Genomic DNA, 27,809 nt, shown 5'->3' with positions numbered 1-27,809 from the left:
TTATTCTAACTAAGTGGGGACAATAAGAGCAAGGCTATTTTTCCACCTTGTGATGCTTTTGGTGGGTGTTTCATTCACTTGATGACATTCCCATCCCTCAGACCCAAGGGGGACCCCCTCTGTACTATAACTATAACGCTGATATTGTCAACAGTTACCTATCAGCACAGATAGGAAGCAACTTAGGGCCTCTCCTTTTCTGTTGGAAAAGTATCAATAGAAGAATCAAGCCTAAAAAAAACTCTTCATGATGTGTTGAGTCCCTGTGCTTAAGCCTTTCAGGACTTTAACAATAGAAAAGGAGAGACCCCAGGAAATACTGGACAACATATTCACTGATACCATTGCATTCATTTTGGTTTTGATGCATTCTGTCTTTGCAAGATATAGAATCTATTTTTTCACTCATGTTGAGGAAGACTCCAAATGAGGCAAAGAGAGGCAGATTGCCTTTTTTCCTCATGCTGCCCTGTGCTGCCCTCGATTGCATTGTGGAAATACAGCCGGAGCCACGGGGTGCAGGAAGAGAAGGTGGTGAGTCTCAGCAGGTGAAAAGCAATTCCCATTGAGAATACTGTCAGCCACAGGCAGTCAGTCAGTCTGGGGTAGGAAATCCCCACCACTGCATCCACCAACCTTACTTGTTCTTTGCGAATCTTCTTTCTCCCACCACACTCTATCTGACTAAACCATGCTCCTGCTTTCTATTGTCGAGGCTTTAATGGTCTCAACATGTAAAACAATGTACTGTAAAGCACCACAGCAAATGATGCAATTTCAGGCATATGCCAGGCTACTTAGGGCATTATATTCCTTTTCCTTTATGAGCTGTTGAGCTTAATTCACACCACCACCCCCTGTTTTGCCTGAATTAGAAGCCATGCTCATGTGCTGTGCATGTAATCAATTAATGAGTTACTGAGAATAACACTGATAACATGGATCTTGGGTGTCCTGAATAGTCGCCAAGCTGTGAATTATGCTTATAGTATTTAGGAAGAGTGTTAAGGTTGCTAGTGAAGTATAATGTATTAACGTGGTCAGCACTGCGACACAGTAAAAACTGTGAATTAACTTATACTGTCCTGTTTTATAAAACTACAGTACACTGTGATATCTGGGGTGATTTAGTGCGTTGCAGTTGATACTTTTACAGCATTTAATAGTTTAATGGGATAAAAATTACACTTTAATTGAGTTATGTGGTGGTGAGTTGATTCTTTTGTTAACGAGTTGCTGAGTTGACATTTTCTGTTGTAGATGGGGTAGCATTGAGCAGCTGAGCCATGCTTCTTAAAGCAGACCACATGCTTTGTCAGAGGATTTGTAATTGGTTAGTTGTACCGTGGGCAATCCTGGTGAAGTCCCGCCCTGGCTTCGGGCCAGGGAATGTGAAGGGATGTGAGGCGATGCTATATTTCATTGTTCTTTATCTGTGTGTGTGTGTGTGTGTATGTGTGTGTGTGTGTGTGTGGTAGGAATCTACTACTGCTGTTGTCAGTAAAGGAATGTCTGTAAGCTGAATCATCTGCCTGGAGTGCCTCTAATTTCTGTCTTCTGACCTTAATCAAGCTATTCTTTTTTATTTTACTGAGATATTTTGGAAAATCTCATCTAGTGCTGCAGAGTTGAGGGTTGAGTAGGCTTGAAAACTATGCAGAGGATCCGTTGAGTGACTGCTTTAAAGGCAAAAGTGTTTAAACCTTGCTCCCAGGGCCTACTTTCAGACCTGCACTCAATTGGTCAATTACTGCATGGAGTGGGCGTGATTGTTGAACTTTTTTTTTTTTCTTCTCGTCAGTCCAGCTAGCATTCATTTTAAGCATGCTGACCTCGTGAGCAACTGACATCCATCACTTATGTTTGTTTTGGGCATGCACAGGCTTGAGAGACAAACTGCTGATCTGCTCAGCAATTTGCTCAGTCTTTCTCAGCCAGTGTCTGATGTAGAAAATGGATTTCTCTGCTCTTCCTGTCCCAAGGCCTGTGGGATATAAAGAGGGCAAAAAACTGGAAAGGCTTACCCAAAAGTAGGACAGAGTTGGAGGCCTAATTTTTTTTGTTCCTGTATTTTTGAATGTATGTGTGTGTGTTGAGCCAGATGTTATGTGTAGGTCAGAAGGTCCTAGTCTATCTGACTTCTCCTTTCTTTTCTTCATTTCCTGCTTTGTGAATCAAACATAAACATATTTATGCCAAATAAATTACTGGTACAGATCACATGGATCACTGGATCACATGCTCCAGTCATCCCACCAATGTACTCTCCTCCCTTTTAAGCAGCCAGAGTCACTAAAACCCATATAGTGTGATGATAGAATGTAATACTAAATACTAAAATCAGAGTTTTCAGAGCAATAGTCATTTGTGCTTTTGTTTACTTGAAGTTTTTAATATATATGTTTAGGTAGTCCTACATTTGCACTGGCACTTACTGTACTGTGCAAAAATCTTGAGCCAAGGTGGAAGCCATTCTGTTGTGGGTGTATTTTTAATGTTCTGCTGACAATGTGGGAGTGTAATTGTGCATTACTGGCTAGTGCAGCCGACTGGGAGACAGAACTCTCTTATTATGCAAATTAAAATAAAACAACAAACAAATAAAATGTAGGCAGATTGGTTACTGTACAGTTTACAGCTCTGCGCAAAAGTCTTGAGCCATCCGTAATTTCTTTATATTTTGCGAGTAGAATGGGGAATAGGTGCAGTGATTTGTTGAAACATATGCCAATGTGTGGAAATACAGAATATAAGACAAAAATCGAGTTTGTACAATTCTATGACAGTGGATATTTCGTAGGATCACATTTATTCTTCAGCACAATCTGACAATCTTACAAGCTTTAATTAGTCTTCATAGTTCTCAAGGATTTGTTAAAGATGTTTAAAGCTCTTCTTGGGTTTTTTGCCGCCTCTTGTTTGGTTCTCTGTCAAGATGATCCCACACTGCTTCGATAATGTTGAAGTCTGGGCTCTGAGGAGGCCAATCCATGACTGATAGAGTTGTAATGTGTGATTTTCTGCCCAGATATGCTTTTACTGCTCTGGCAGTGTGTTTGTAATGGTGAAGAATGAAGCTGTTAGCATTCAGATACTTTCCAGATGCTGTTGCATGGTGGATCAAAATGTGATCAGGATTGTAGTACTCGCATTCCATGACTTTCAGGTGCTGTTCATCTTCAGCTAATTCAGCTCATTGTTGGTGTTGTTGGTGCAAATATACTTTTCATGCCAGTCCAACTATTATCTTTGACATTTGTTGGTTGGTTGCTAAGTTGCCTGTTATATTTAGACACAGCATTGGTTCTTCCCCGGAGTTAGGTGTGTTTTTATGCTTAAGTGATTCATAGATCTGAGTTAAGATCAGTGTTAGCACACAAATAAACAACAATAATAATAATAATTCCTCTGAAGATGGTCAGGTACAAGGAGTGGTCTGAAAATCTGTGAAAAACCAGCCAACATCCAAAGAAAAACTTTGAAAGACCTTCACAAAACCTGGAGAGCTATTGCTCAAGATGACTTTAAAACATTACAAGACATTTAGACTCCTTGGAAGAAAAATATAAAGAAATGAGGGGTGGTTCAAGGTGTTGGCGAAGTACTGTACATCAAAAGAAAAGCAGGCTGATTATCAAAGTAATTAACTCAGGCATTACTTGAACCAATTTTGAGTTGGTCATGAGACTCTGGGAAGACACAGGCAGCATGTTCGTGTTTTTTTTGTGAAAATTAAATATTTTCCTCTTATCAGCTGTTCAGTAACAGTAATTACTGGGAAGAATGTGGATTTATGCTCGTGTACGCTCAGTCAAGCACAGAAATGTGTTGAAAAATGTATGCAGCCGCTGCAGGAAATCTGCCATGTTCTTTACTGTTGACAGTTAGCTACTAGTCTCATGTGGTGTTCTGCCTGTTACGGTACAAAGAGTTCAGGGAAGCTTTTGTATTTTAGGGTAGATGTTTGTCTTCTTTGCTCTTGTTCTAAACATTTACACAATTAAGGATGGTTAAAAAAAAACTTTTGTCTGTTTCCTGCACAGGAAAATAGACTTTTTTTCTCTTTTTGTCTGAGACAAATTGACACATCCTGTAATAACCACCTCAGACAGTCTCCTGTTGAAGGCTTTTATCATATTGCTCAGAGTGATATGGGATAAAGACCTGGGCACATACACAGCGTTCATTTATGGTCACAAACAAGAACTTTTAATACATCCCATCTCTCTGCGTCACAGATCGCGTCTGAAAAATGAGTTCCACCGTGATGCTTGGTTTTTCAGACTTTCCAGGTGTTTTTTGTCACCTTTGCTATTTCTGTAGTCATTCATCAGCATTCCCTTCACCTCACCATCTTTATTCATTGACATAAAACCTCCCAGTTTAAATAAATGCACTGTGTGTCAGAGTCGCTAATCATAAAGACCGGAAAACTTATGTGCAGTCTTTGTGGATAAAATATGTATTTTTTATGATTTTCTCCAAGTCGTATACTTCAGTTTGAAAGCGCTGCAGCTCCATTTCCCATTAAAGTACAGCCATTACATTCTCATTAATACTGCTAGATTTATGACTATTTCTAATTTATGGTTAAAAAATGATTTGATTGCATTTTTGAGCCCTCTTCACACGATGTTGTTTCAAGCAGCTACTTTCCTGATTTGCAGCTAAACGCTTATATGGCACTGTTGTGTTAACTGCGTTTAGTGCGTGTGATCGAAAATGAAAAATTATGCGTTTCAAGAGCTGAAAATCCATTATCTGTTCAGCTATCGCAGTCACTCTGATTGCACTGGAAATTTACCAACTCCTTTTGCCGCCTCCTCAAGAAAATCAATCTTAAATCTGTCGTTCTTAATTCCCATGCTCCTTGTCTTATCTCAGCCTCTCCCCGTTTGCCTGAATGATTGTGTAACCTTATTGTTAAAGCAGTGATTCACCTCAGTTCAGTCTCTCTGGTAGGTTGTCTTTTTTTGCTACACAGCCATCTATGTATGTATTGCTCGTTAGTGACATGCATAGACAAAGAGAAAAGAACTTACACTGTCCCCTCTGGGTTTCCAGAAGGTCATTAACCCCAATCTGTCTCCATGCTGCTTGAAGCTAGTGATTAGTATCACCTGATTGACTATATGGTATGGCTTAGGTCTGCACTAATAAGGCAATATTCAAGCCCTCATGCTGATCTAACCACGATTAAACAGGATATGACAGCAGCGGATGACCAACCGTGCTGCTGTAAACTTGGTTTTCTTTGTATTTCCTTAGTGTTATAATTTTAGTTAGTGATATACAACACAGGAAACCTTCAGCAGGTCGCATGAAAGGCCGTACAGCTTTGGCCATACACCAAAGCTGTATGAATTGGGAGACGTGGATTCACTTAGCCACATTCCTCTCATGTCTCTCATGTAAGCTGCTGGGGGGGTTGGGTTTCCTTTGTTGTGACGGTGTGGAATCAAAATCATGACCCCTGACTTCCCCGAGGAAACAGGTTGGCTTTGGGTTCAGAGAGGAAACAAACATAACGCGCTTTGCTTCACTCCAGAGATGTCCCGGTCAGTGTTTATTAAAGAAGCATTTACTAAAAAAATATTCACAACGCTTTCTTTTTAAAGATAAAACAGAAAGGGTGAAATTAAACGGATTGGAAGAAACTTTAGACACCATCAGTTTATGGTAGTAAGACAACACAATGTAGATATACATCAATACAGCTTTTTTTTTTAAATAATAGGCTTCTGTGGGGTACTTTATTGCAATATAGTAGACCTACCATTGATATTAGTTTCACAATAACAATGGTGCAAAATACCACCCAAGTAGCGACAGCTTATAATCAAGTTATCAAGAGCAGTGGAGCGGATAAAAACTTTTTTTTTTCTTCCATCTCCAGTATTTGCTTCAAAGTTGCTTCTTGCTTCCTCTCACTGCAGGCATTAGGAAACTGGTTGAATGTAGAACTGCAGTTGGTCTTTGGATGCTTTTTTAATTGCTTGTGTTAGCCATACTGGTATTAATACTTCCCTAACATAGTGTAATAGATTTGAAACAATGGTTTAACAACAGAACCCCCCCCCCCCCCCCCCCCCCCCGCTTCTCATCCATATCTCATGGGTCACCTTGCTGGGACTTAATAGCATCCCAGCTGTGAACATGGGCAGGCTCAGCTGAATGCACTGAGCTGGAAAGGGCCCTCGTCCCCAGGCATCCAAGTACGTATCGGAGTGGAACAGGCAGAAGCAAGGAGGAAGATAGTGAGTTGGACCATTCATTGATCTTTGGGTGGGGGACTTTGCTTCTTTGCCATATCAGCTTGCATTTCTTAAGGCGCTTGGCTGCCTCAGTTCAATCTGGTATGGTGGTCTTGAGTCATAGAAAAAGTGCTGTGCTATGTCATGCAGAATGGTTAATGTAATAAAGAAAGAAATGATGGGGGAAAATTTGCCATGGGGCTCTCATTTTAAAAACTAAAGTTTACTAATTGTGAGGAGTACTAAAAGTACGTTTGTTAAGTATTAAGTTCAATAAAAAAAAACTTGATGACATGAATCTAAAGATGTGGGATTTAAGCTTTTTACAAAGTTGCTGTTGTGTTGTTTTGTAGGAGAGAAGGATCCAGTCCCTGTGGAGTTTTGGGGTGTAGAAGGGAAAGGTAGTGAAACATTAAAAGAATAAGTGAAAGAGAAAGCTCTTTTCTGGTGACATTCACCAGCAGCTACTGTTTCCCACCAAGCTTTGAATTTCAAAGTGGAGCTTTTTCTTTTTAAATGTCTTCTTTTTTCACTAACTGACCTGACACCTATTTAACCCCTATCACGCTGAAGTAATGTCACTGCCCATTCAGGCCACTGTCGAATTCGGTGTATTGCAAAGCAATGTGCACAACGCCTGGAGGCCTTCCCAACCTACGCACAGCTGTCTGCCACCTGCTGTGGAGCTCCAATGCTTGCAGAAGACAGTTCACATCGCTTAGCGTTGCATTTAGAGCTCCTCTAAGTTTGTGGAATTCCTCTGTTAAATGACTCAGGGCTGCTTAGCAGATGCACTTTAACAGATGGAGGTGCTTTCCATTTCTATGTATTAATTATGTGTATTAAAAATAGATTTTTAATGGAAGCTCAGTAAAAGGCACATATAACACTTAGGGAGTTGTGAGTTTACATCTGTGTTGACATAGCACGACCTCTATGTGCTCTGTTTCTTGTCTGTCTTTGTTATGCTCCAGCAAAGCGGCAGAGAGTGCTCATCAAGGACACTGAATATTTGGAAAGATGTTCTCTAGTAAATCAGAGTCTTTCCAGTGAAATTAAGTTGAACTGACTGTGAAGCTGTAAAAGCAAACTTCCACATCCCTGCATTAAACCTCCCACAGTCCCTCTCTTGGATTGAGACCGAAGCACCGTGAACATGCTCCGGAGCGGCATAGACTCCACTCAGTATTGATTTTTGCATCCTTCGAGTCGTAAGTGCATTCAGAGGGTTATTTTCAGTATTTCATATTATCTGACGTTAGAAAGCAATAACATCATTCTGCCTTGGCCAGCTGTCTTTAAGTCTGTTTGTTATATTTCTCACATAGATAGGTCATTACAGCATCACTGTCCATTTATCTCACCGTCCCATCTGTGCTGGCTTTCATCATACCTTTGATGGTGCTCGGGGGAGAATAAATGACTCAGCCAGTGCCCTTTGGGTCATTTCTACCCCCGGGTTATTACTGCTTCATTATGCTTCTCCCTTTGTCCTCCATTTGAACAAGAACGTGTGTCTGAGCCTTTGTTTATTATTTATTCTCTGTTATGGGCCATTTTGTTGATTGTAATTGTAGTGTGGTTAAATTGCAAACCATTCTTTTTAAAGTTGTTCTCAATATTCTGTTCGGCCATGTTCTAGTTTTTTTTAGTGGGTTTTTATAAAAGAATAATGATGAACTCTGCATTTTTTAGAGTCTGATTAACGAATGAATTACTGCTTACAAATTCAGTATATAGATGTTCAAAGACAGATCTAATAGGCTTTACTTGCCGTCTAATTTGCATTGGATGTGCTACAGGCAGTTTAAAGTTCATACAGGGGCCACCTCAGAATTTCTGAGTAACAAATAGTTCAAAAGTTCAATTAAAAACAATCTGCCCATTTTAACTGTGTGTTAAGTGTATTACCCTGCAGTTTGGGGCAGGGGGCTTCGTTCTTTGGGGCAGATTCTTTTTTTGGCATTCAACAATGATATCTTGTACTGGATTTTGGCAATATCACATTATTATGCAACATTCCTGCCTCAAGGCAAGGCCATCTACAATGGGATTGTAATGGGAGAGAAACTGGGCCGAGCAGTGAGTAACAGAGTGTGTTTGAGGTAGCCGTGAGGATGGGGTATCTCTGTCGGCTGTCTCCCATGTTATGAATTCACGCACATGGAAACACACACTTTGTCAGGCAGCCACTCTTTGCCTGCACCACCTCTCTTTGTCTCTATTTTGCTCTTTTTCTCATCTGCACCCTCACTGTTTTCATTACCACAACAATTCCTCCGTCATTCTGTCATCCTCTTTTTATGCAAACCCCCCCCCCCCCCCCCCCCCCCCCCCCAACCCCCTCACCCACCCCCTCACCCATGCTATGCAGCTCTCCGGGACTGCCTTTACGCTCAGCTAGATCTTCCTTTCTTTCCTGTGCTGTTGCCTCCAGCCTCGTGCTCACCCCACCCCCGTGTCTATAGGGACAATTGGGAGGAAACAAAAGAGAGCGGACAGCACGGCCTCTTGAGTTTACAGTGAGCAAGTAAGGAGAAGGGTGTTAACATATTGAGTCTGCTTTTATGGCGAACTACTCAAACCTAATTTAGGTAGCAGTTAAGTGGTCGGAGCTGCCAATTTGAATGAATGTGTGCACACTCTGGTCAGTAAAAGATAAATGGTGTTTTTAAACTTAATGGAAGGTTGGAGTACTTGGGGATGATGGTTCCGGGATGGGGTTTGCGGCGTGGTTATGTGTGTCTTTGTGCGTCCTGCTCCTGAATGGATGCTACATAATTTAGAAGCTATTATTTTTGCACCCTACTACTGAGAAGAAAGAACAGTAGAGGAAATGACAGACAGTGTTGTCTCAGCTATAACTGCTTTAAAAGCAATACATTTATGAGTTCTGTTTTAAGTCCTATATATTCTTTGACTTTGTTGTCAACAAAAACATAATCGCTTGTGCTCCTCTCATTCTGTCACTTTCTCTGCTTCTTCTGCATTGCCTGCCTGCATAGGAATCACAAGACAGAGGCATGGCAATTTAACCAAGCCTGTCACATGCTGCTTAATTCAAATAGGCTGATAATTCACCCGTTCACTCGTCTTCCTTCCCTGCTGCAAGGGCAACAACTAACATGCATGTTACCATGACGATAAGAGGGGCCCGGTGGCCTAGTGTTTGTTCGTTCAGCGGGAGTTTCCCCCTTTTCTCTCCTCTGTTGAAAAATCCAAAGCTGTCTCCCACCCATCCCCCTCTGTTCATATTTTCCACCTGCGCCCCCACATCTCCATCTCATTTACTGTGTTCACCTCAATTACACCCAGTTTATGCCAGCTCTCATCATTCAAAAACTCCACCCTGCTTTAAGATGTCGCTCTCGCTCCAGCTCTCTTTGTCTCACCTTGGTGAGCGCTCCCATCCATCTGTCTGAGCACTGCGAAATTGCAAAGTGCTAAATTTTCATTTAAAGAACTTCTTTATATGTAGCATTTTCTTCTATTGCCTTTTATTTTTGGTCAAAGTGTGAAAGCATTGTGGCAAAGCCTAAAATAGGAAGACTCACCTTACTCTCTTGGTTCCCTTTAATGCCATGTGCACTATATTTTATGTGAAGGACTCACTCATTTGCAGTGAAAATGCAAAGTATTTAACATTTATGCTAGCTCCCGGGTGTCTTGTCTCAGTGCTGCTCTTCTGCTCGAGCCAACGTTAACCGACTCACTGGCTCCCACACCATCACAAACTTGATGTATCATAGGAAAAAAAGTTTTTTTTCCATAAATATAAATAATTTTTGCTAGTGAGAACTTTTTTTTCAAGGAGGCTAGCAGATGTTAGCTAGCAAACAGCTGGCAGCCACGTCTGCTAGCTAGAATTTTTCTGACAGGTAAGCAGGTAACACTCAGTAACATTTACTGCTAGAAAGTAAATGCACTTTTTACAGTACTAATCATGAGAGGGGTTGTGAGCCAGCTTGCTGTAAGCCATGCAACCATTTTCCTCTTCTTTCATCTGGTTCCCTTAGGGTTCACTACAGTAGATCATTTGCTTCAGTCTGAACCTATCTCTTGCCTCCTCCTCATTTACACCAAACCCTCCTTCACTACACCCATGAATCCATTTTGTGGTCTCTTTCCATCCTGCCTGGCAGATCTATATTCAAAATTTTTTTTTGTCCTGTATATCCACTATTCCCAAACTGCTCACCCTGTCCCTCTGGTATACTAATTTATAATCCTGTCCCTCTGGATCACTCCCACTGACAATATTAACATATTTAATTCTGCCACCTCCAGCTCGACCTCCTGTCTTCAAATAACATATAATTGCAGGTCTCTCTACCATCTTGTAAACCTTCCTTTTCACTCCTGCTGCTATGCTTGTTACAATCACCCCTGACACTCATCCTGACCCACTGCCTGCACCCTTTTCTTACCTGTCTTGTGCACTGTCCATTGCTTCAAATGATTTACCCAGGGTATTTAAATTTGTCCACCTTCACTGCCTCTGCTCTTTGCATCTTCACTGTTACCCATATTTCCGTCTTAATGTCATGTATTCTACAAGCCATGCAACTACAGACAGTGTAAAAATCGACATAGCTATAATGATGTCACCCACAGGTTTCTGAAGTCCCATTTTGAAGCCTGATGAGTGTTTCTGCTGTCACAATCTTGGTTTCAAAAAACAGATGTGACAAGGAAGGGCTGGTCTGACTTTGGTATTAGCTAAAAACTTGAGTTCAATTCAATTTTATTTATATAGCGCCAAAACACAACAACAGTCGCCTCAAGGCGCTTTATATTGTAAGATAGACCCTACAATAATACATACAGAGAAAAAACCCAACAATCATATGACCCTCTATGAGCAAGCACTTTGGTGACAGTGGGAAGGAAAAACTCCCTTTTAACAGGAAGAAACCTCCGGCAGAACCAGGCTCAGGGAGGGACGGCCATCTGCTGCGTCCGGTTGGGGTGAGAGAAGGAAGACGGGATAAAAGACATGCTGTGGAAGACAGACAGAGATTACAAGTATGATTCAGTGCAGAGAGGTCTATTAACACATGTTGAGTGAAAAAGGTGACTGAAAAGGAAATCCAGCCCCAACTATATGCTTTAGGAAAAAACAAAAACAAAACAACTTGTAATTGGCTGTGTGCAGTAAAACCATTTTGAAATGTGATATAACCATTTTTTGGTCAACATTGCCCAAATTTAGAGACTGAGCCCATAAATTTAGTAGGGATGTTTTTACAGAGGTTCAGATAGAAAGCCATTTTCCCATAGACGTTCAACGTTCAAGGTTCTTTATTTGTCACATGCATAGTTATACAAGTATAACACACAGTAAAATGTAACCTGACACGCTAAAATGGGGGGGGGTTAGTAGAGGAAGAACATTAGGTGTATGTGCAGTAGTAGCAGCAAGCAGGTGAATTCTGTACATTACGTGAATTAAATAAGAATAGACAATCTGACTATTTTACAGAATAGACAATATAAACATATTTAAAATTAAAGGAATTTGAAATGTACATTGTGCCTGGGTTTAGAGTGTCTGGAAGAGAGTCCTGTCTCAGTCAATTATAGATGATGTGAGAGGGCGGGTGTCTGTGTTTAGGGCCCGGATGGCTTGGGGATAGAAGCTCCTCTTGAGTCTCTCTGTCCTTGCCCGGATGATGCGGAACCTTCTACCGGATTGCAGAAGTTGGAACAGTTTGTTGCCAGGATGGGACGGGTCCTTCAGTATCTGCGCTCCTCTAGTCCGGCATCTCCTGGTGTAGGTGTCCTGAAGCGGGGGGAGAGCAATCCTGCAGCAGCGTTCTGCTGTACGGATCACTCTCTGCAGAGCTTTTTGGTCCTTAACACAGCTGTTCCCAAACCACGATGTCATGTTCTGTGTAAGGATGCTCTCCACAGCGGATGTATAGAAAATCCTGCGGATCTTTGGAGAGACCCTGAACTTCCTCAGTTGTCGTAGGTGATACAGGCGCTGCCTAGCCTTTTTGGTCTGGACCTGAATGTGGGCAGACCATGTCAGGTCTGAGGAGATGTGGACACCAAGATACTTGAAGGACTGCACCCTCTCCACTGGAGCTCCATTGATGATAATGGGCTTGTAGTCTCTGTGCTGACTCCTTCTGAAGTCCACCACCAGCTCCTTGGTCTTGCCAACGTTCAGCTGGAGGTGGTTGTCCTGGCACCATGATGCCAGATTCTTCACTTCGTCGATGTAGGCCGTCTCATTGTTGTTGGAGATGGCACCCAACACCACTACGTCTGTAGTCTATGGGAAAAATCTGGAACCACAGCTATTGCCATCGGGTGGCAGGTTTAAGTCACTTCAGTGTTGGCATAATTTAGAAGCTATATTCATGCTTAGGCTTTCTACACACATACAATAGGTATCTGCAGTACTATCTTTACCATGTTCAAGTCACCTTTTAGTCAAGACTGGTGCTTCTAATTCTCAACAACTGTATAAATGGTGGAATAATGACGGCAATGCAAGCTGTTTAATGATGTTTCTTGTGTAACATCATCCACACATTACATGCAACTATAAGTGACTGCGCCAATCTGTTAGTGCCCAAAGCAGTTGCTAGCAGGTTATTGCTTCAGCACGATATACCTATTTGTGGCCAATTTCAACTTGCAAGTTGCAGCAACTGCCAGCAAACATTCAAGAAGGGTCATTAACTGGACTCTATGCCTATGTAACTGAATCTTTGGCCATTAATTTCACAGCTGCTGCCATCAAACTCCAGCAACCACTCTCTGATCAGTTGGGGAATATGTATTTTTCCCTTGCAGCCGGTGGTTTCTAAATGTTTGCCAACTGGTTTCTAGGCCTGTGTAACTCGGGCCTTATTCACGTGATGTGACAGCAAAACCTGAACAGAAGTTCATGGAAAACGAGCTGTTTGCTGTCTTCTTCGGTGACCTCTGTAAACATGATTATCATGACTTCCTGTGCTGAGTTCCTTTGAGGTCTAACATGAAGTTTGTTTTGTGAATTATGGTCACTGTTAGAGCTGGGAAGGAGGATTCTCCAGGATATGGGCACTGGCTAAGGATTTGGGAGTTACAAGTCATTAGCCAATGAGCATCCAGTCTCCTCGGCCTCACATCAGATTTCAAAACGCCAAGATGTTGAGTGTGAAAATGCTCTGCTCAAGGCTTCATTAATGGGACACAGTTTGAAGTTTTTTGGTTTTTTTTATAGAGATGAATAATGAAAAAAAATGTAAAGCACCTCAACAGGACCAGTAGAAACAAATAGTGTTTTTTTAGTGGGAAGAGAGTAAAAGTTATAAAAGATTTGTTGTGCAAAAAGAGCAAACATATAAATGCTTTTATCCAAACATACCTTGCAGTTATGAAGACTTCCAAATAAAGTGTTGCTAGTTTTCTGATTTCAGAGAATTTTTAGATTTGCGGTTCAACTGGCTGTTTATAGCAGTAAACGATATATTCCCGCAAACTCTTCCGTCGCTGAATTTTAATCCCACCACTTCACTTGCAGGACACATGACATCACAGGCGAGAGAACAGATGGCTCAGCACTGAAAAGATTTCAGGAAAACTAAAAAGGAAGAGTAAAGGGGGCGGAAAGGAGGGGACCGAGCTCGAATAAACCCATCTGCTCACAGATGGATGCAGATTTCATTTGGGCCTGTTATGACAGTCTTGTTGCTATTTTTGTCACCGCTCTCCATCTTTCGCAGAAGGTGGGATGGGGGCAAAAAGGAGGGGTTGAGAGGGAGAGGAGTGTACCCAGAGATGTATGAGGAGGTGTCTTGTCTGCTTTCCAGTTGGATTCGGGATCCCAGAATGCAGCTGGCCTTGTTACCATGGCTGATGCAGGCATATTTATTATTGTTTATGTGTGTTATTACCACACAAATCACAATAAGGGCTGACAGCAAAGCTGGAAACTGGTTATTTGTATGGGAAGTTAGCACAATTTAGAAGCCAGTTAAACCCAGCGAGCTGTACTGATATAAGGGTTGCTCTGTATACAGAATATTTCTTCGTTATTTAAATTTTACTGATACTTAAAAAGCAATAGTTTAATTACAGTGGGCACTTAAAGCAGTTCAAGTTACTTTTTCCACTACTTCACAACTTAAGTGTTAACGTCTTCCTCACTAGTAATTATCCAGTAATATTAATTAATAAGTCAGTGTGCCAACATTTTGCATTTGATGCTTGAGAAACATTTTAAATCACAAGAACTTTTACAGGAAAAAAATGTGGTGAAACATGTGAAAATGTAATTATACTCAATGTCACTTGTATGCAGTTTAATATACAGACTGTAAATTACTTTGCATTTTAGTACTTTGTAGTAAAATGGTATAGACCTCTGGTTTTTCTTACTGCCGTGTGGATGTTACAGCACGGTGCTTATAAAATAATAAGTTTCCTTGCAATGACACAAGGCGTTTGATTTATTTCCTCCTGTTCTCACCCTCTGCAGTCACTCATATTCCTGGGCTGTGTGGCGGCGGCGGGGCTTGGCCTCAACCTTCTGTGTCTGGCCATCTACCTGAGCTGCTTGTGCTGCTGCCGTAAAGAGGAGGAGGAGGAAAGCAAGAAACCTAATTCCTGCTGCGTCACCTGGTCGGCAGTCGCCGCCGGCCTCATCACATGGTGAGAGAATCACGACTCAGACAGCGTGTTATGCATAACCGTGATTACAGTTCGCACACGCTCTCCACCGCTGTCTGCAGTTCTGTGTTTTCCCATTTTCTTTATTTGTTGTTCTGTATTCCTCATACAGAGCTGTAAGTGCTGTGATGTTTTCACTGCACATTCTCTATTCCCACACTAACTTATTAGTCTGTAGCACGTAGACTCTCTGTGTATTTGTCCACTCTGTTTGTCTTTTTGTCTTCCCATTTGTATTCTCCATGTGTTCGGAGCCTCTCCTTTTGGTCTTCGTAAACACTGTAGGTTCATGCGTCTCTACCATTTGTTCATTTCTAGTGATTTCTAGTTTTGAAAATGTTCCACAGGATTTGAATTTGTTTTGTTGAAAATGGCTCTTTAGGAAACTATGGTCACTATATTTTGAGGCACAATAAAAATTCATCCAACGCTGAGTTCACTCTGGTATTAACAAAATATCCCACTGGCATTTGTGGCTCTCAAGCACTGTACCAGTGGTTGATGGAAGCTATCCTGATGTGGGCGTATTGTCAATGTTCTGCTGACAATGTGGAAGTGCAATTGTGCATTGCTGGCTAGGGCAGCCAGCTGGGAGACAGAGCTTTTCTATTATGCAAATTATAATTAAAAAGCAAAAAAACCCCAACCAAAAATCAAAATGTAGGTGGATCGGTTACTGTACAATAAGCAGAACAATGAGCTGCACATCTTTCATTTATATTTTGGTAGGAAAATAGAGGATAGGTGCATTGATTCACTGAAATGTATGCAAACATGGAAATAAAGTCTATAATAGTTTGTATGTCTGCCTTCGGGGCGATTGGGGCGATCGTGGCTCAAGAGTTGGTAGTTCGCCTTGTAATTGGAAGGTTGCCGGTTCGAGCCCCGGCTCGGACAGTCTCGGTCGTTGTGTCCTTGGGCAAGACACTTCACCTGTTGCCTACTGGTGGTGGTCAGAGGGCCCGGTGGCGTCAGTGTCCGGCAGCCTCGCCTCTGTCAGTGCGCCCCAGGGTGGCTGTGGCTACTATGTAGCTGCCATCACCAGTGTGTGAATGTGTGTGTGAATGGGTGGATGACTGGGTGTGTAAAGCGCTTTGGGGTCCTTAGGGACTAGTAAAGCGCTATATAAATACAGGCCATTTACCATTTATTCTTCAGCACAGCCTGAACTCTGTTAGGGAAGCTTTCTTTAAGCAGTCTTCAGGAATAGTTCTCCAGGCTTCAGACCTTTCAAAGATCTTCTTTGAATGCAGCCTGTCTTTTGTTATATTCTCTCTCAAGATGATGCTTCAGTAATGTTGACATCCACGTTCTGCTGAGGCCAATCTATGACTGATAGTATTCAACTCTAGGATTTTCTGTCCAAGTAGTGTGTTTGGGATCATTGTCATGTGGAAAAAATGACGTTGAGACTTTCCAGATCGTATTGCATGGTGGATCAAAATCTGACCGTACTTTTCTGTTTTCTTAATTTAATCAATTTTGACAAAATCCTCAACACCACTATCTCAAATGCAACTCCAAACTATGAGAGAGCTTCCACCATCCTTTACAGATTGCTGCACACAGTCAGTGTTGTACATCTGTCCTGGCCATACTGGTGATTTTGGATTCATCTTTCCCTAAGACTTTTTGCAACTGATTTTCAGTGCAATTCTTTTGGCATACCACAGCCCTTTCTCCCCGTTTCCCGTAAGGATGGCTTCTTGGCAGCCATTCTTCCACTGAGACCATTACTGATCCTCTAGCAAACAAGTAGTTGGATCAACTGTAGGCCTACATGCATCTGTCACTTCCTCTGTCAGGTCTTTGGTGGATATTTTCCCATTTCCTGAGGTCAGAAAGGTCATCTTAGAGTTTCACATACAGATCCTCTGCTGTGGATAATTTTTTTTAGAGCTGCTAATTCTTATTTGTGTTTTTCACTTGCCCAATTTCCATACTGAGAAATGCCAAGTTTTAGGCTTTAAAAACAAACAAAAAAACAGGTACAAGCAGTGGAATTAAAATGAACGCAAAAGCAGCCAATGCCCAAAGAAAAACTCAGAGAAAGCCCAGAGAACTACAGCTCGAGACCAGCGTGGAAGCAAAATATAAAGAAATGAGGGAGGATCAAGACACAATACTTCATGATATACACTGCACATGCAGGCCAAAAGAATGTAGAAATATAGAGGGACAAAAGATGACTATAGTATTTTAAAATTTTATTTCAGTTGTATTGTTAAATTATTTATTGGAAAAAAAATGACGCACATGAAGGTCATTCTACCTATCAAAATCCCTTCTGTGTCTCACTGGGAATATGGCAGGAATATCATACTGTAGAGGCCTTGAAAATTACACCAGTCAGTGCAGTTTTAATGACTTCCTAGTTTTCCTGGCTTGCTGAATGACTGAACAGCGTTTCCTCTCGCTTGTACAGGCCCAAGTATCAAACTGTACTGCTGCAGACGTAGCCTACTTGTTTTGCTTGTTTAAAAACTTTTTGTTTATGTCACTGGAAGAATAATGCAACCCAGTGCAATGAATTTGTATTTTTCATTAGCACAAATTTTGTGTCACCCTCACATTGTGTGAGTGCCAACCCTAAGTATGGCATTTTATGCAAAAATCACGTATTAAATAAACCACTTAAAATGTGAAAACGATACTATTTTAAGGATAAATGTTTTCTTTTTTGTTATCGTTAAGATGATATCAGACGCAGTATTTCCCCTCAGATTTTATAATGGAGCAGCGTTGCAGTTAATGTGATTTGTTTTGGCTGGAGGCTGCTGCATCTCATCAAGTCTGTGGTGAACTGAAAACTTCCCTGATGTGAAGTGACATTAGCTGTGATATATACAATAGATTAATGGCATTAGTGTTATAGCCTTTAGCTGGTATAGGAAGCCTAAAGCAGCTAATTATTTTTGGCAAGATCCAACTTTTCATTCATTAAAGTTTCGGCTTTTGAGACAGACTCGAACACGTGAACTTAGGTAACACAGTCAGCACTTACATCGCCACATAGAACCCATCAAATCCCTCAATGAGCTCCGCTGTCCTCGCAAAGTGGATAATTGAATTACTCGACTATCCACAAAGGAGGGGACAGTCAACCATGTGACAACCATGCTTAGTAACTACCTGATTCAGATGTTACCAACCCATCAGCTTTTATCAGTCTCACACACAGATCCCCAATGAGTGGAGTCCTCTACTTTCAGTGTGGCCCAGTAGTTTGTTATTAACCATTATAATCATTCTAATAAACAGAGATCAACACAAATTATGGTGGCTCCAACCAGCAGTACTGAATAAGGTGACAACTCACTCACCTGGTTGGTTATCTACTGCCAGTGTCATGTGATTAATTACTGCTGCACGACTATGTCCAAAACGATTATTATGATCATTTTGATTAATATTGCAACCGTGATTATTTGTCCTGATTATTTGTTGATTTTAGTGATGAAATCTTTTGTTAATGCACTTTCACTCACATTCATATTATGTTAAATTCCTGTGTTACAGTAAATTTTAATTGGTTCTCTTTATTCACCTAATTTCAGTGGACGTCTTAGAAGAAAAATAAAAAGTGGCCCAAAATGTAAAACAAAATTCAATAAACAGTCTACTTATTTTGCTCTTACGTTCCAGTTAATTAGAACATCTTTGCTGACAATTTAGTGTTTATTTAGCTTACCTAAATGCATCTCCCAGAAGACAAATATAAAGTATTTCACTGCTCGTAATACCTGCATGTGCTCAGCAGCTCTGTAGCAAAGAATGTGCATCTTTGGTCGAGCAGAATGGAACTATGTTGGTGATTTCACTGTGTTTTTATGAGCTGGATGGATAAGCTGGAGAAGCTGGCTGGGGAGACAGAGGTCTGAGCGTCCTTGCTTAGGATGCTACACCCGCAACCCGGCCCCGGATAAGTGGAAAAAGATGGAGAGATGGAAGGATGGATATGAAAAACAAAAACAAACAAACAAACAAACTACAGTTTGTGGTTATGTTTTCAGATGGCTGAATAAGTTAAGTTGTGTTGTGTTGAGCAGACACAACTCCACAGCACTCTTTGACTAAGATCTTTTCTTGGTTAACACTTGCCTTAAATTGGAATTATTTCCAGGGAAAGGATGATGATTCATTTCTGGGAATCCAAGTGTCTGCTGCTGTGCCAGACACTTGGATTTTATCATATCATATCTTTAAATGTAATGTCACTGTGTTACAATGTCACCCAGAATAGTCAAGGAAACTTAAAGCTGCATGGTGCAGAAACAGCTGGCATGTGTAGGGAGTGCTTGATTTACCTTGTGTTTTATCGGTGAAGAATTCATTTTCACGATCGCCTGATCATATTAATTTAACTGTGGGAAGCCAGAATCATGGTTAAGCTTATGATATGACTTACTGGGCAGCCCTAAGATTAATGATTAACAGTCAGTGAGTGGCATTGTAAAATCTGAAAAGGAGCACAAGTGGGGAAAAAAATTATTAAGTCTTAAACCCACAGTGGATTTAGTGAAATAGATTAGCAATTGTTTTAACAACTGTGCAAAGATTAAATATGTAGTGAACCTTTATACAAAATATAAGAAAGTTATTGGTAGTGATGAAAATTTTTCACCTTCAGTTCATATGGTAACTTTGTTAATATAAACCCCTCATGTGCTGAGTGCGAGAGAAAGTTTAACAGGTAGAACAGCAAATAAAGGGGACACAGCCGATAAGGAGTGAAGTATGAAGAGCAATAGATTCAGAAAATTGATTTTTTTTCCCTCCTATTCACAAAAAAATATCTGGTGCTTACAAACCCAGAAGCCCCAAGGTCATGACACATGGTTTGAAACTTTGTCTGGTATCTAGGACGTCAGTTTTAAAGGGCTCTCAAGAACATCTGACAACATGAGCCAATCTGTCGTCACGATGCCAAAAAAACATAGCGGCATGTTCAGTATGTCATTAGATGGAATAGCCTAGAGTTCCTATAGTCCTGGTCCTCTGCTAGTTAGTGCTCTCCACTGTATTTTCACTCTTTTGTATCATACATTTTTAATGTAGAGAGTACTGCTCATTTGAGACGCTCTATATTTTAAGAAACTTTAATGAGCACTGTTTCACTTGATGGGAACAGAAGTCATTTTCTACTGATGACATAAAGAAACCGCTGAAAAAAATGGGCGACATCGGCTAATTGTTGTATAATTAGTGGTTTTTTTTGTGTCTTTTTATTTTTTAGTCCAGATTAATAGGTTGATCTGACATATGCAAAGTTTATCATCGTGTTTTTTGGTGAGCTGTGCTTATCTTTGAATTCAATAGCTCTCCAAATTGCTAAAACAGCGAGAAAGCTTATTAGCAATATGTTTAAACTAGATGTAGCACTGTTGTGCTTCATTTTTATTAAATCCAATTTGGTAGAATTGAAGTTGATGGTTTTAAAACAGACTTAATAGCATTAGAGTGTAATGACTCATTTATCTGATTTAAGGGTGTTGCTCTCTAATTTATAAATCAGATTATGCGTGATTAGGGAGTGGAACTCTTCCACTCCCACAGGGACAAGGAGACATACTGCATTTAATGAAGTTTTTGTTTCTCCTCCCTTCTGCTGTCCCATGTCTCCTTTGTTTCCCTGGGCTGGATCGCCATACGTGGATTAACGTTTTAGCTGGATTAAATTGGTGACCATTTGCCTTGATCCTGGATTTCTTATTTCTTAAAAGCATCTGCAGGATTTGTTGTCACAGCAACATATCCGTAAGGTCAAACCAACTCAGGAGCAGGATTATTAAGTAGATGATGGAGGGAAACTTTACCATGCGTAATTTATTCCAATGGAAGAAACTAGCTGTGTTCATTGCACTGATAAAAATAATCACCAGCTCAGTCCTTTAGTGTACACTGAGTCCATAATTTTAGAGCCCCATCACTTCAATCTGGATGGAAAAAAATAATGCACACCATATTAAAAGAAAAAGTGACATAAAGGAAATGGAGATCAGTGAGCGATGATATGACACAAACAATAAGATTGCTTTACCAAATTGAAGTCAGCGCTGCTGCATCCTGCCAGTCCTTAGAGGAAGAGCCCCTCTCCTGTATCATCTGAATTTGATTGATGATAGCCAGCTCTTGAGCAGAGGTCAAGCTGGGCTCAGCTGGTCCTCTCACACCTTTTTTCTGCTTCCTACCTATTAACTTTAAAAGAGACAGAGAAAATTGGGTGTTTCGGTTTGAAAAGATATCGTGGTGTTTTACTTTTTTTTTTTGTTGTCAGGCTTAGATTAGAATCCTGATAAATAATAAATAAAGATCTTACTCATTGATCGTATTTGTAGGTTAGGATATGTAATATGATGCTATTTTGTTATGTGACTTTATTAAGCCCGTGCATTTTGTTCAACTTCTCATTAACACAATATATAATCAACCAATCACATCGCTGCAAATCAGGGCATTTAGGCATATAGACATGTTTGGGCTGTTAAGGTTCACATCGAGCATCAGAATGGGCATGGTTGCTGACGGCGGACTGGCTGGTCTGACAATTCAAGAAACTACTCATCTACAAAGATTGCACCACACAGCCATCCCCATGGTTTATAGAGATTGCCTTAAAAAAGAAAAAATATCTAGTAGCAGTTCTCTGAGGTCAAAGCAGAATGGCCAGACTAGCTGAGGTAAAAAGAAGGCAACAGTGCCTCAAATAACCACTTGTTAGAACCAAGGCATGGAGAAGAGGTTCCCTGATAACATGTCATGTCACAAAGCTCGGATCTTTCATTGTCACTGACCAGGGTTCAGTTATGAGTGAATCTTGCTGTTCTAATCAAATATTCTTGAGCCTTCAAAGGACAAATGAACCAGGATCAGTGAGTCTTGGTTCATGTGACCTGGTATCGTTTAAGATCTCCTTCTTCTTTTTTTTCTGTGTGTTTTTTGTTTGTTTCTTTGTTAAGTTGTTTACTTTGTGTGCTCAGTGTTCGTTCACCCGTCCTGTGTGTGTTATTGGCTTGTTGGGTGTCAGCCCAAACCTCATCGGTTTCCCTTGTGTCCTGTTTCCCAATTAGTTCCTGTGTATTTATAGTCTTGTCTCACCCTCTAGTTGTCAGTTTGTCTGAATTCTCAGCCTGAGTTTCTCACCCGTCATCTGCTTCTGCTTCACTCTTCTCTGTATTTGCTCAGTTTCGATTGTGAACTTTGGTTTAAACCTTGTTTAATTTACATTCTTGTTTTTGTTCTAGTGAACTGGGTTCTCTTTTGGACAGAAATCACTTTGGTGAATATAAGAGTGCTTTATTTTATTGCATTTTGTGATAAAGTTTGACCTTTTATTTTACACATGTTTAGAGTATAGTGGAATAAAGTCTAAGTCCTTCCTCCTCTGATTATATTTATACCCTTTAAACAAAATCATGTCCATCTGTCTGGTCTACACTTCTGTGCTGCTGTAAATTATACCACAAGCTTTAAGTTAAGCTCTCCATCAGCGTTAGCTACTTTAAAGTATTATAAAGTGTGTTGCATTGTTGTTCAGACCAGTTCATTATCATTTGCAGTCCATAACAAAAAAGCTCCCTCTAATGGGGAGGACTGCACTTAAAAGGTTTATGTTGCCTGACTTGGTAAGCTAAGACAGGATAAAATATGAGATCAGTGAAGTTGGAGGAAACATCCTGTGGGAAACAGACTCTCTTTCATCTGATTCCTGACTTTGATTTTGTCCATCTACTGGATGAAATAGAACATGGATGTGTTTGCCTAGTGGATTTCACACCGGATTTGTACTGAAGTTGAAAACTGGCTTCATATTAATCCCATCCGTCCTTTTCACCCTTTCCCTACACCCTAATTCTATTTTTTGCCCTGATTTTGCCTCCCTTCCCTCTATAATCCTGATCGGTCTCCCCCTTTTCTCTTGACTTCCTCCACTCTAATTATGTTTGACAGTGGCTAGGTCTGATATGCTGTGATGTCCGTTATAATTAACACTGGTGAAGCCAGAGCAGATGTCACTCAGCTGTAGCTGCAGCCCTGCCCATGGTGTAGCACATTAACTCTGTAATTATGGTGTATCATAACTGATCAGGCTGCTCATGCTGAGGACATCTGGACTGATTTTTTTTTACTATAACTATGATACTTTGCAGTTTAGAATATTACTTGAGGTATATTACCGTGATAGTTTGACACACAATGAGCATTTGGGTTTTTAAAAAGAATTTCAATTAATTTGATATTGCTTTAGTCTTCCCAGAAGAACAGTTTGATTAAAGAAGGGTGTGATTTACAAAAACCAAACAGTTCATTCCCACACAGTCACTGCAAGGTGAATTACAGAGGGGTTATTTGAATGCCAACAAGGCACATTATGCCAAAGAGGGTGAGTTTATTAACTATCGGTGTATGCAAAAGGTAAACTGTTCAATTCTGTCTGATCACTGTGTGCTGTGCACTGGCAGGGTTAGGAGAACCATACGCCGGCACACTTAAACAAATGCACCTGAGCAATCAGTTGGATTTAAGCACGGCATTCATGGACTGTGACCACTGTCCGTGCAAGAGCATGGATCTCCAGTTCCTCAGTGATACCTCGTGAGAACACGCATTATGTAAATAACAAATACAGGGCATGTGAGAAGAAAGTAAATCAGCCATTCCAGAAAATACCCTATTTAAGCCACACAATGTGTAAAATCTTGAGCCTCACTATGCTCCGCAAAAGTGCTGTTGAAGAGTGCGTATTGCATAAAAGAGAGAATAACAGGCAAAGGTTGACAGTCATGCCCAAGCACAGCAACACTGAAGATACCCGTTCATTTCCAGATCTGGGGTGTTGGACGGCTGCTCATTTAAGTTGCTGTATGGAAACGTGGGGTGCAACACTGACAGGTCGCCAGTCTATCACACGGCTAACACAAACAGACTTAACATGCCTGTCTTTGGATTGTGGTAGAGAGCCAGAGTACATGGAGAGCATTCACATGGGCACAATGAGAACATGCAAACTGCACACAGCAATCCAGTGGATTCCAGGGACAGTGGTTACCATTGAAATGATCAGTCCGACTTTAGAAACTGAATAAAGGGGATTTTTTTTTTTTTTTGCTTCTACTGCCTATAAAAAAAGTAAAAGATCGTTAAAAATTATTCTCTTTTCCTGTCGATTTTAAATATACATTTTTTAAATTTCTTTTTGTGGAACATCTCTCTTGACAGTCACAAAGTAGAAATTATAACAGAGGGCACAAGTGAGAGAGGATGTCTGTGTATCCACTGAATCCATTCGAGGAAAGCTTTTGGAACGAGCAGCCGTAACACAAAATCTATCAGCAATATAAATGTACCAACCAAGTAATTGGCAGCATGTACGTTTGTTTTTACTGCTTCTCCGAACTTAAATGAGCTATGCTGGACTTTTTGTAGCTCTAAAAAAAAAGATGAAAAGTAACTATTTGTGTTTCGTAGTTTATATCAAAGGGGATTTTCCCCTGCTGAGGGTTCAGTAGGGCAGCGTAAAAAATATAAGCTCACCCGTCTATACTTATCATCCCAAGAGATTCATTGCTGCCATTCTGGGGCAAAATTTCCAATATTCAGACCTGTCAGGGTCAATTTAGCATAGCTTTTTTTTTTGCTTCAGGCTGAATTTTTTTTTTAGGTTATTTTATTTTATTTTATTATTAATTCCCATCACTGTCTGTTATGTACTTATTCATTTATCAATGTGACAGTTTGGACTCTTGCTCAGTACATGCCTACTCAAATCTATGGTGTTCTTTCTCTTTGAATTAGACGATGGATATTTCAAGTAGCAGCACTAAGAGAACTGGCAGGACCGAGGGAGTACATAGAGAAGGCAAAGAAGAGACTTTCTATTTGTCCTCTCAGTTCTTTTAATCTGAATTCTGCCTAAAATAGTTGCCTTTTTTAGAAGTAAGTCTGTGTTTCTCCAAGCTGTGACTGCTTTAATACATTCCCTGCATCTGTGCTGTTAAAGGGGCTAATAGCACACAAACACAGATATACAAAGAACAAATAAGATGTTATGTATTTTTGGGGAGGAACCCAACCCGCCCCCGCCCAGTCTTGCTTTTTGTATCCCAGGGTCTTGCTCTTTGCTTTTGTGACTTCTTTCGTCACCTGTATTTGTCTTTTTTTTTTTTAGTGCTGACTGTCTATATCGCTTCCTGTCTTCCTCTAAAATGATGATTTTATTCTTGTCTGTAATGCCTGTCCCCACTTTCTTAACTGCTCTCCCTGAGGGTAAGTCTGTAACCTGCCAAGTGGGATGTTTATCTGCAGGGGGTCATTTAATGAGGCCATCTCTGCTGTACTAATTAGGAAAATTGCCCCTGTTGTTTAGCTCCACCTGTACTTTGCTTCGACCACAACGATCATAACAGCTCTGCAGGATTTTAGCCATTCCAAGTGAATGTTAGAGGAAGCGCTGATGGCTGCAGACTTATAGTCTCTGTTTTCAGCTTAAAATTTATCCGGAACATCAGGGATAAGTCTGTAGGAACCACAGCCTTAATCTAAAGCTCAGTCAGGTTGAGTCCTGCTTAGTTTTCTTTTAGTCCTGACCTGCCACGCGAAGTAGTGCTGACCTACAAATAGTGTCTTCAGTGTGTTGCATTACTATTGTGTGCAATAAAAAAATCACACACAAAAGACCTTCTAAACATTTAACCTTGTTCAGTAAATGATGGTCAGTATTTATTTATTAGTGGGCAGAGCGCTATAGGTGCACCTTGTTAGTATTGATTTGGACCCGCTTTTGCTTTGAGAACTGCCTTAGTTCTTCATGGCTTAGATCAGTTTTTGCTCCATAACGACATGATAACATCACAGAGTGGCTGCGGATTTGTCAGCTGCTTATCCATGATGCAAATTTACTGTTTCACCACATTCCTAAAGTGCTCCACTGGATTGAGATCTGGTGACTGTGGAGGCCATTTGAGGACAGTGAACTCAATGACATGTTCACAAAATCAGTTTGAGATGATCTAAGCTTTGTGACATGGCACATTATCCTGCTGGAAGCAGCCATCAAAAGATGGGTACACTGTGATCAGAAAGGGATGGCTATGCTACAGTAACAATGCTCATGTAGCTGTTTAAACTAACCTCAGCTGGTACTAAGGATCCCAAAGTGTGTCAAAAATACCTGAACATGGAAGAACCTGGAAACATGGAGGCATGGAAACATGATGAAAACTCAACAGACAACCTGACAAGGAATGAATGAAAACACACAGACTAAATCACACGGGAGGTGAACAGGGAAAGTGGAAACGCATGGGAAAGGAGCTGATTAGAAATAACATAATGACGCCACAGGGGAAGTGAAACTAAACACAATGAACGTGGGACACCAGACCTCTTCAAAACAGAACAGGAAACATGACAACACGAGCTTGACAACATAACACACGCAGACCTGACACACATGAAGGACAAGGGAGACTTAAACACAGGGGTGAAGACACAAGTGGAATCTAATAAACAATGAACTATAACAGGGCAACATAGGCAAAATAGAAATGAAATTAGATAAGCTAATGAACTTAAACATAAACCATAAACAACAAAATGACCCAGGATCGTGACAATGCTTGCATGTTGTTTAGGCTAAATTCTGACCCTGGTGTCCAATGGTGTAGCGGAAATCAGCAGACCTGGCACTGTTCTTCAAGTTTTCTGCTGTAGAATTTTCTGCTGTTTTAGTGAGCTGGTGAACCCAATGTGTTCTCCTGCAGCTGTAACACATCTGCATCAAGGTTTGAAGTCCTTCTTCTGTTCTCCTTTCTGAAGCTCAGTTTGAACTTCAGCAGGTCGTTCTGACCTACTCTGTATGCCTGACAGCATTAGAACAGGTCTACCTATTAAAGTGGTCTGCAGGTAATTTTAGCATTGCAATGACAATATGAACTTGAATAAAAAAAGAAAACAGGCATAAAAAGGCATAAAAAAGTGTCTATTTTTATCACACTTTGGAGAGGAGAGATATGAGTGCAATTTGTAATGTGAGAGTTGACTTTCAGATTCTTACATCCTTGTTTTCAGTTGAGTTCAGTTCTCCTGATCCAAGGAGAATTGAAACTATGTAAGCTTCTCAGATGCCCATAATCTTTTAAGTTACTGTTGCACTGTTGTATTTGAGTGCAAGCAGTGTATATAAAGTTTCCCTTGGGAGGTGTACTAAGCTCTGTCATGTCCTGTTTCTCACAGATCATGGTCATATACGGGATCTGTATTCCTTTTTTGTCCTGCGTAGTTATTGAAAAGAAAGGGTATAAAACACTTGCTCACTGCTCTGATCTACGGCCTTCAGTGTCTGTAGTGCAAGACTTGGACATCCTTGTCTTTGCAGAGGATTCTTGTGCAGGGTCTTTGGAGTATATTGTGAGACATTGTGTTGCAGCATTAAATCTTCTTGTAGTTAACAACTGTGCGGCTACTTTGAAATCCCATCATATGGCAGCACAATATGACGGCACTTAGGGAAAAAGTGGAGCTCAGAGAGACTACTTAAGTGTGTGTGTTTAGAATGCGCCGGTTATTATTCTGTTTGTGCTGATGCTCCAGCTCAACAAATTAAATCCTTGGATGGCTGAATATGCAAAAGTGTTTTCAATTTATGCACACGCGTTCCAGAGGCCTGTATTGTATAATTTCTGATTCAAAGAGTGTTGTTTACAAAAATTAACGCAGAAATCCAAAAAGCTTTTGCTGCTTCATTTGCTGCTTCATTGCGCTGTGAGATATATGTGCATCAAACACCCACATACACAAATTACAGGTATTTATTTTCTATAAATCAGCAATTTATTGTTATTCATTAAGGCGTCTTAGTTTTTCCTCATCCTGTTTGTTGTATTTACA

At 40.6% G+C, this 27,809-nt stretch overlaps 1 protein-coding gene across 4 annotated transcripts in view; it reads left to right on the top strand.

Annotated features, from left to right (window-relative positions):
• The window catches only part of ttyh2 (tweety family member 2), a 70,816-nt gene that overhangs the window by 1,659 nt on the left and 41,348 nt on the right, over positions 1-27,809 (top strand). For all 4 annotated transcript variants that reach the window (XM_076887657.1, XM_004556689.3, XM_004556688.3 and 1 more), the window contains exon 2: positions 14,731-14,903. In XM_076887657.1, coding sequence (XP_076743772.1) covers positions 14,731-14,903 — 173 coding nt within the window. The remainder of the gene's footprint in view (positions 1-14,730; positions 14,904-27,809) is intronic.

Source organism: Maylandia zebra, linkage group LG8, assembly GCF_041146795.1.
Source record: "Maylandia zebra isolate NMK-2024a linkage group LG8, Mzebra_GT3a, whole genome shotgun sequence".
NCBI classification, from domain to species: Eukaryota; Metazoa; Chordata; class Actinopteri; order Cichliformes; family Cichlidae; genus Maylandia; species Maylandia zebra.
This window is presented reverse-complemented; position numbering and strand designations above follow the sequence as displayed.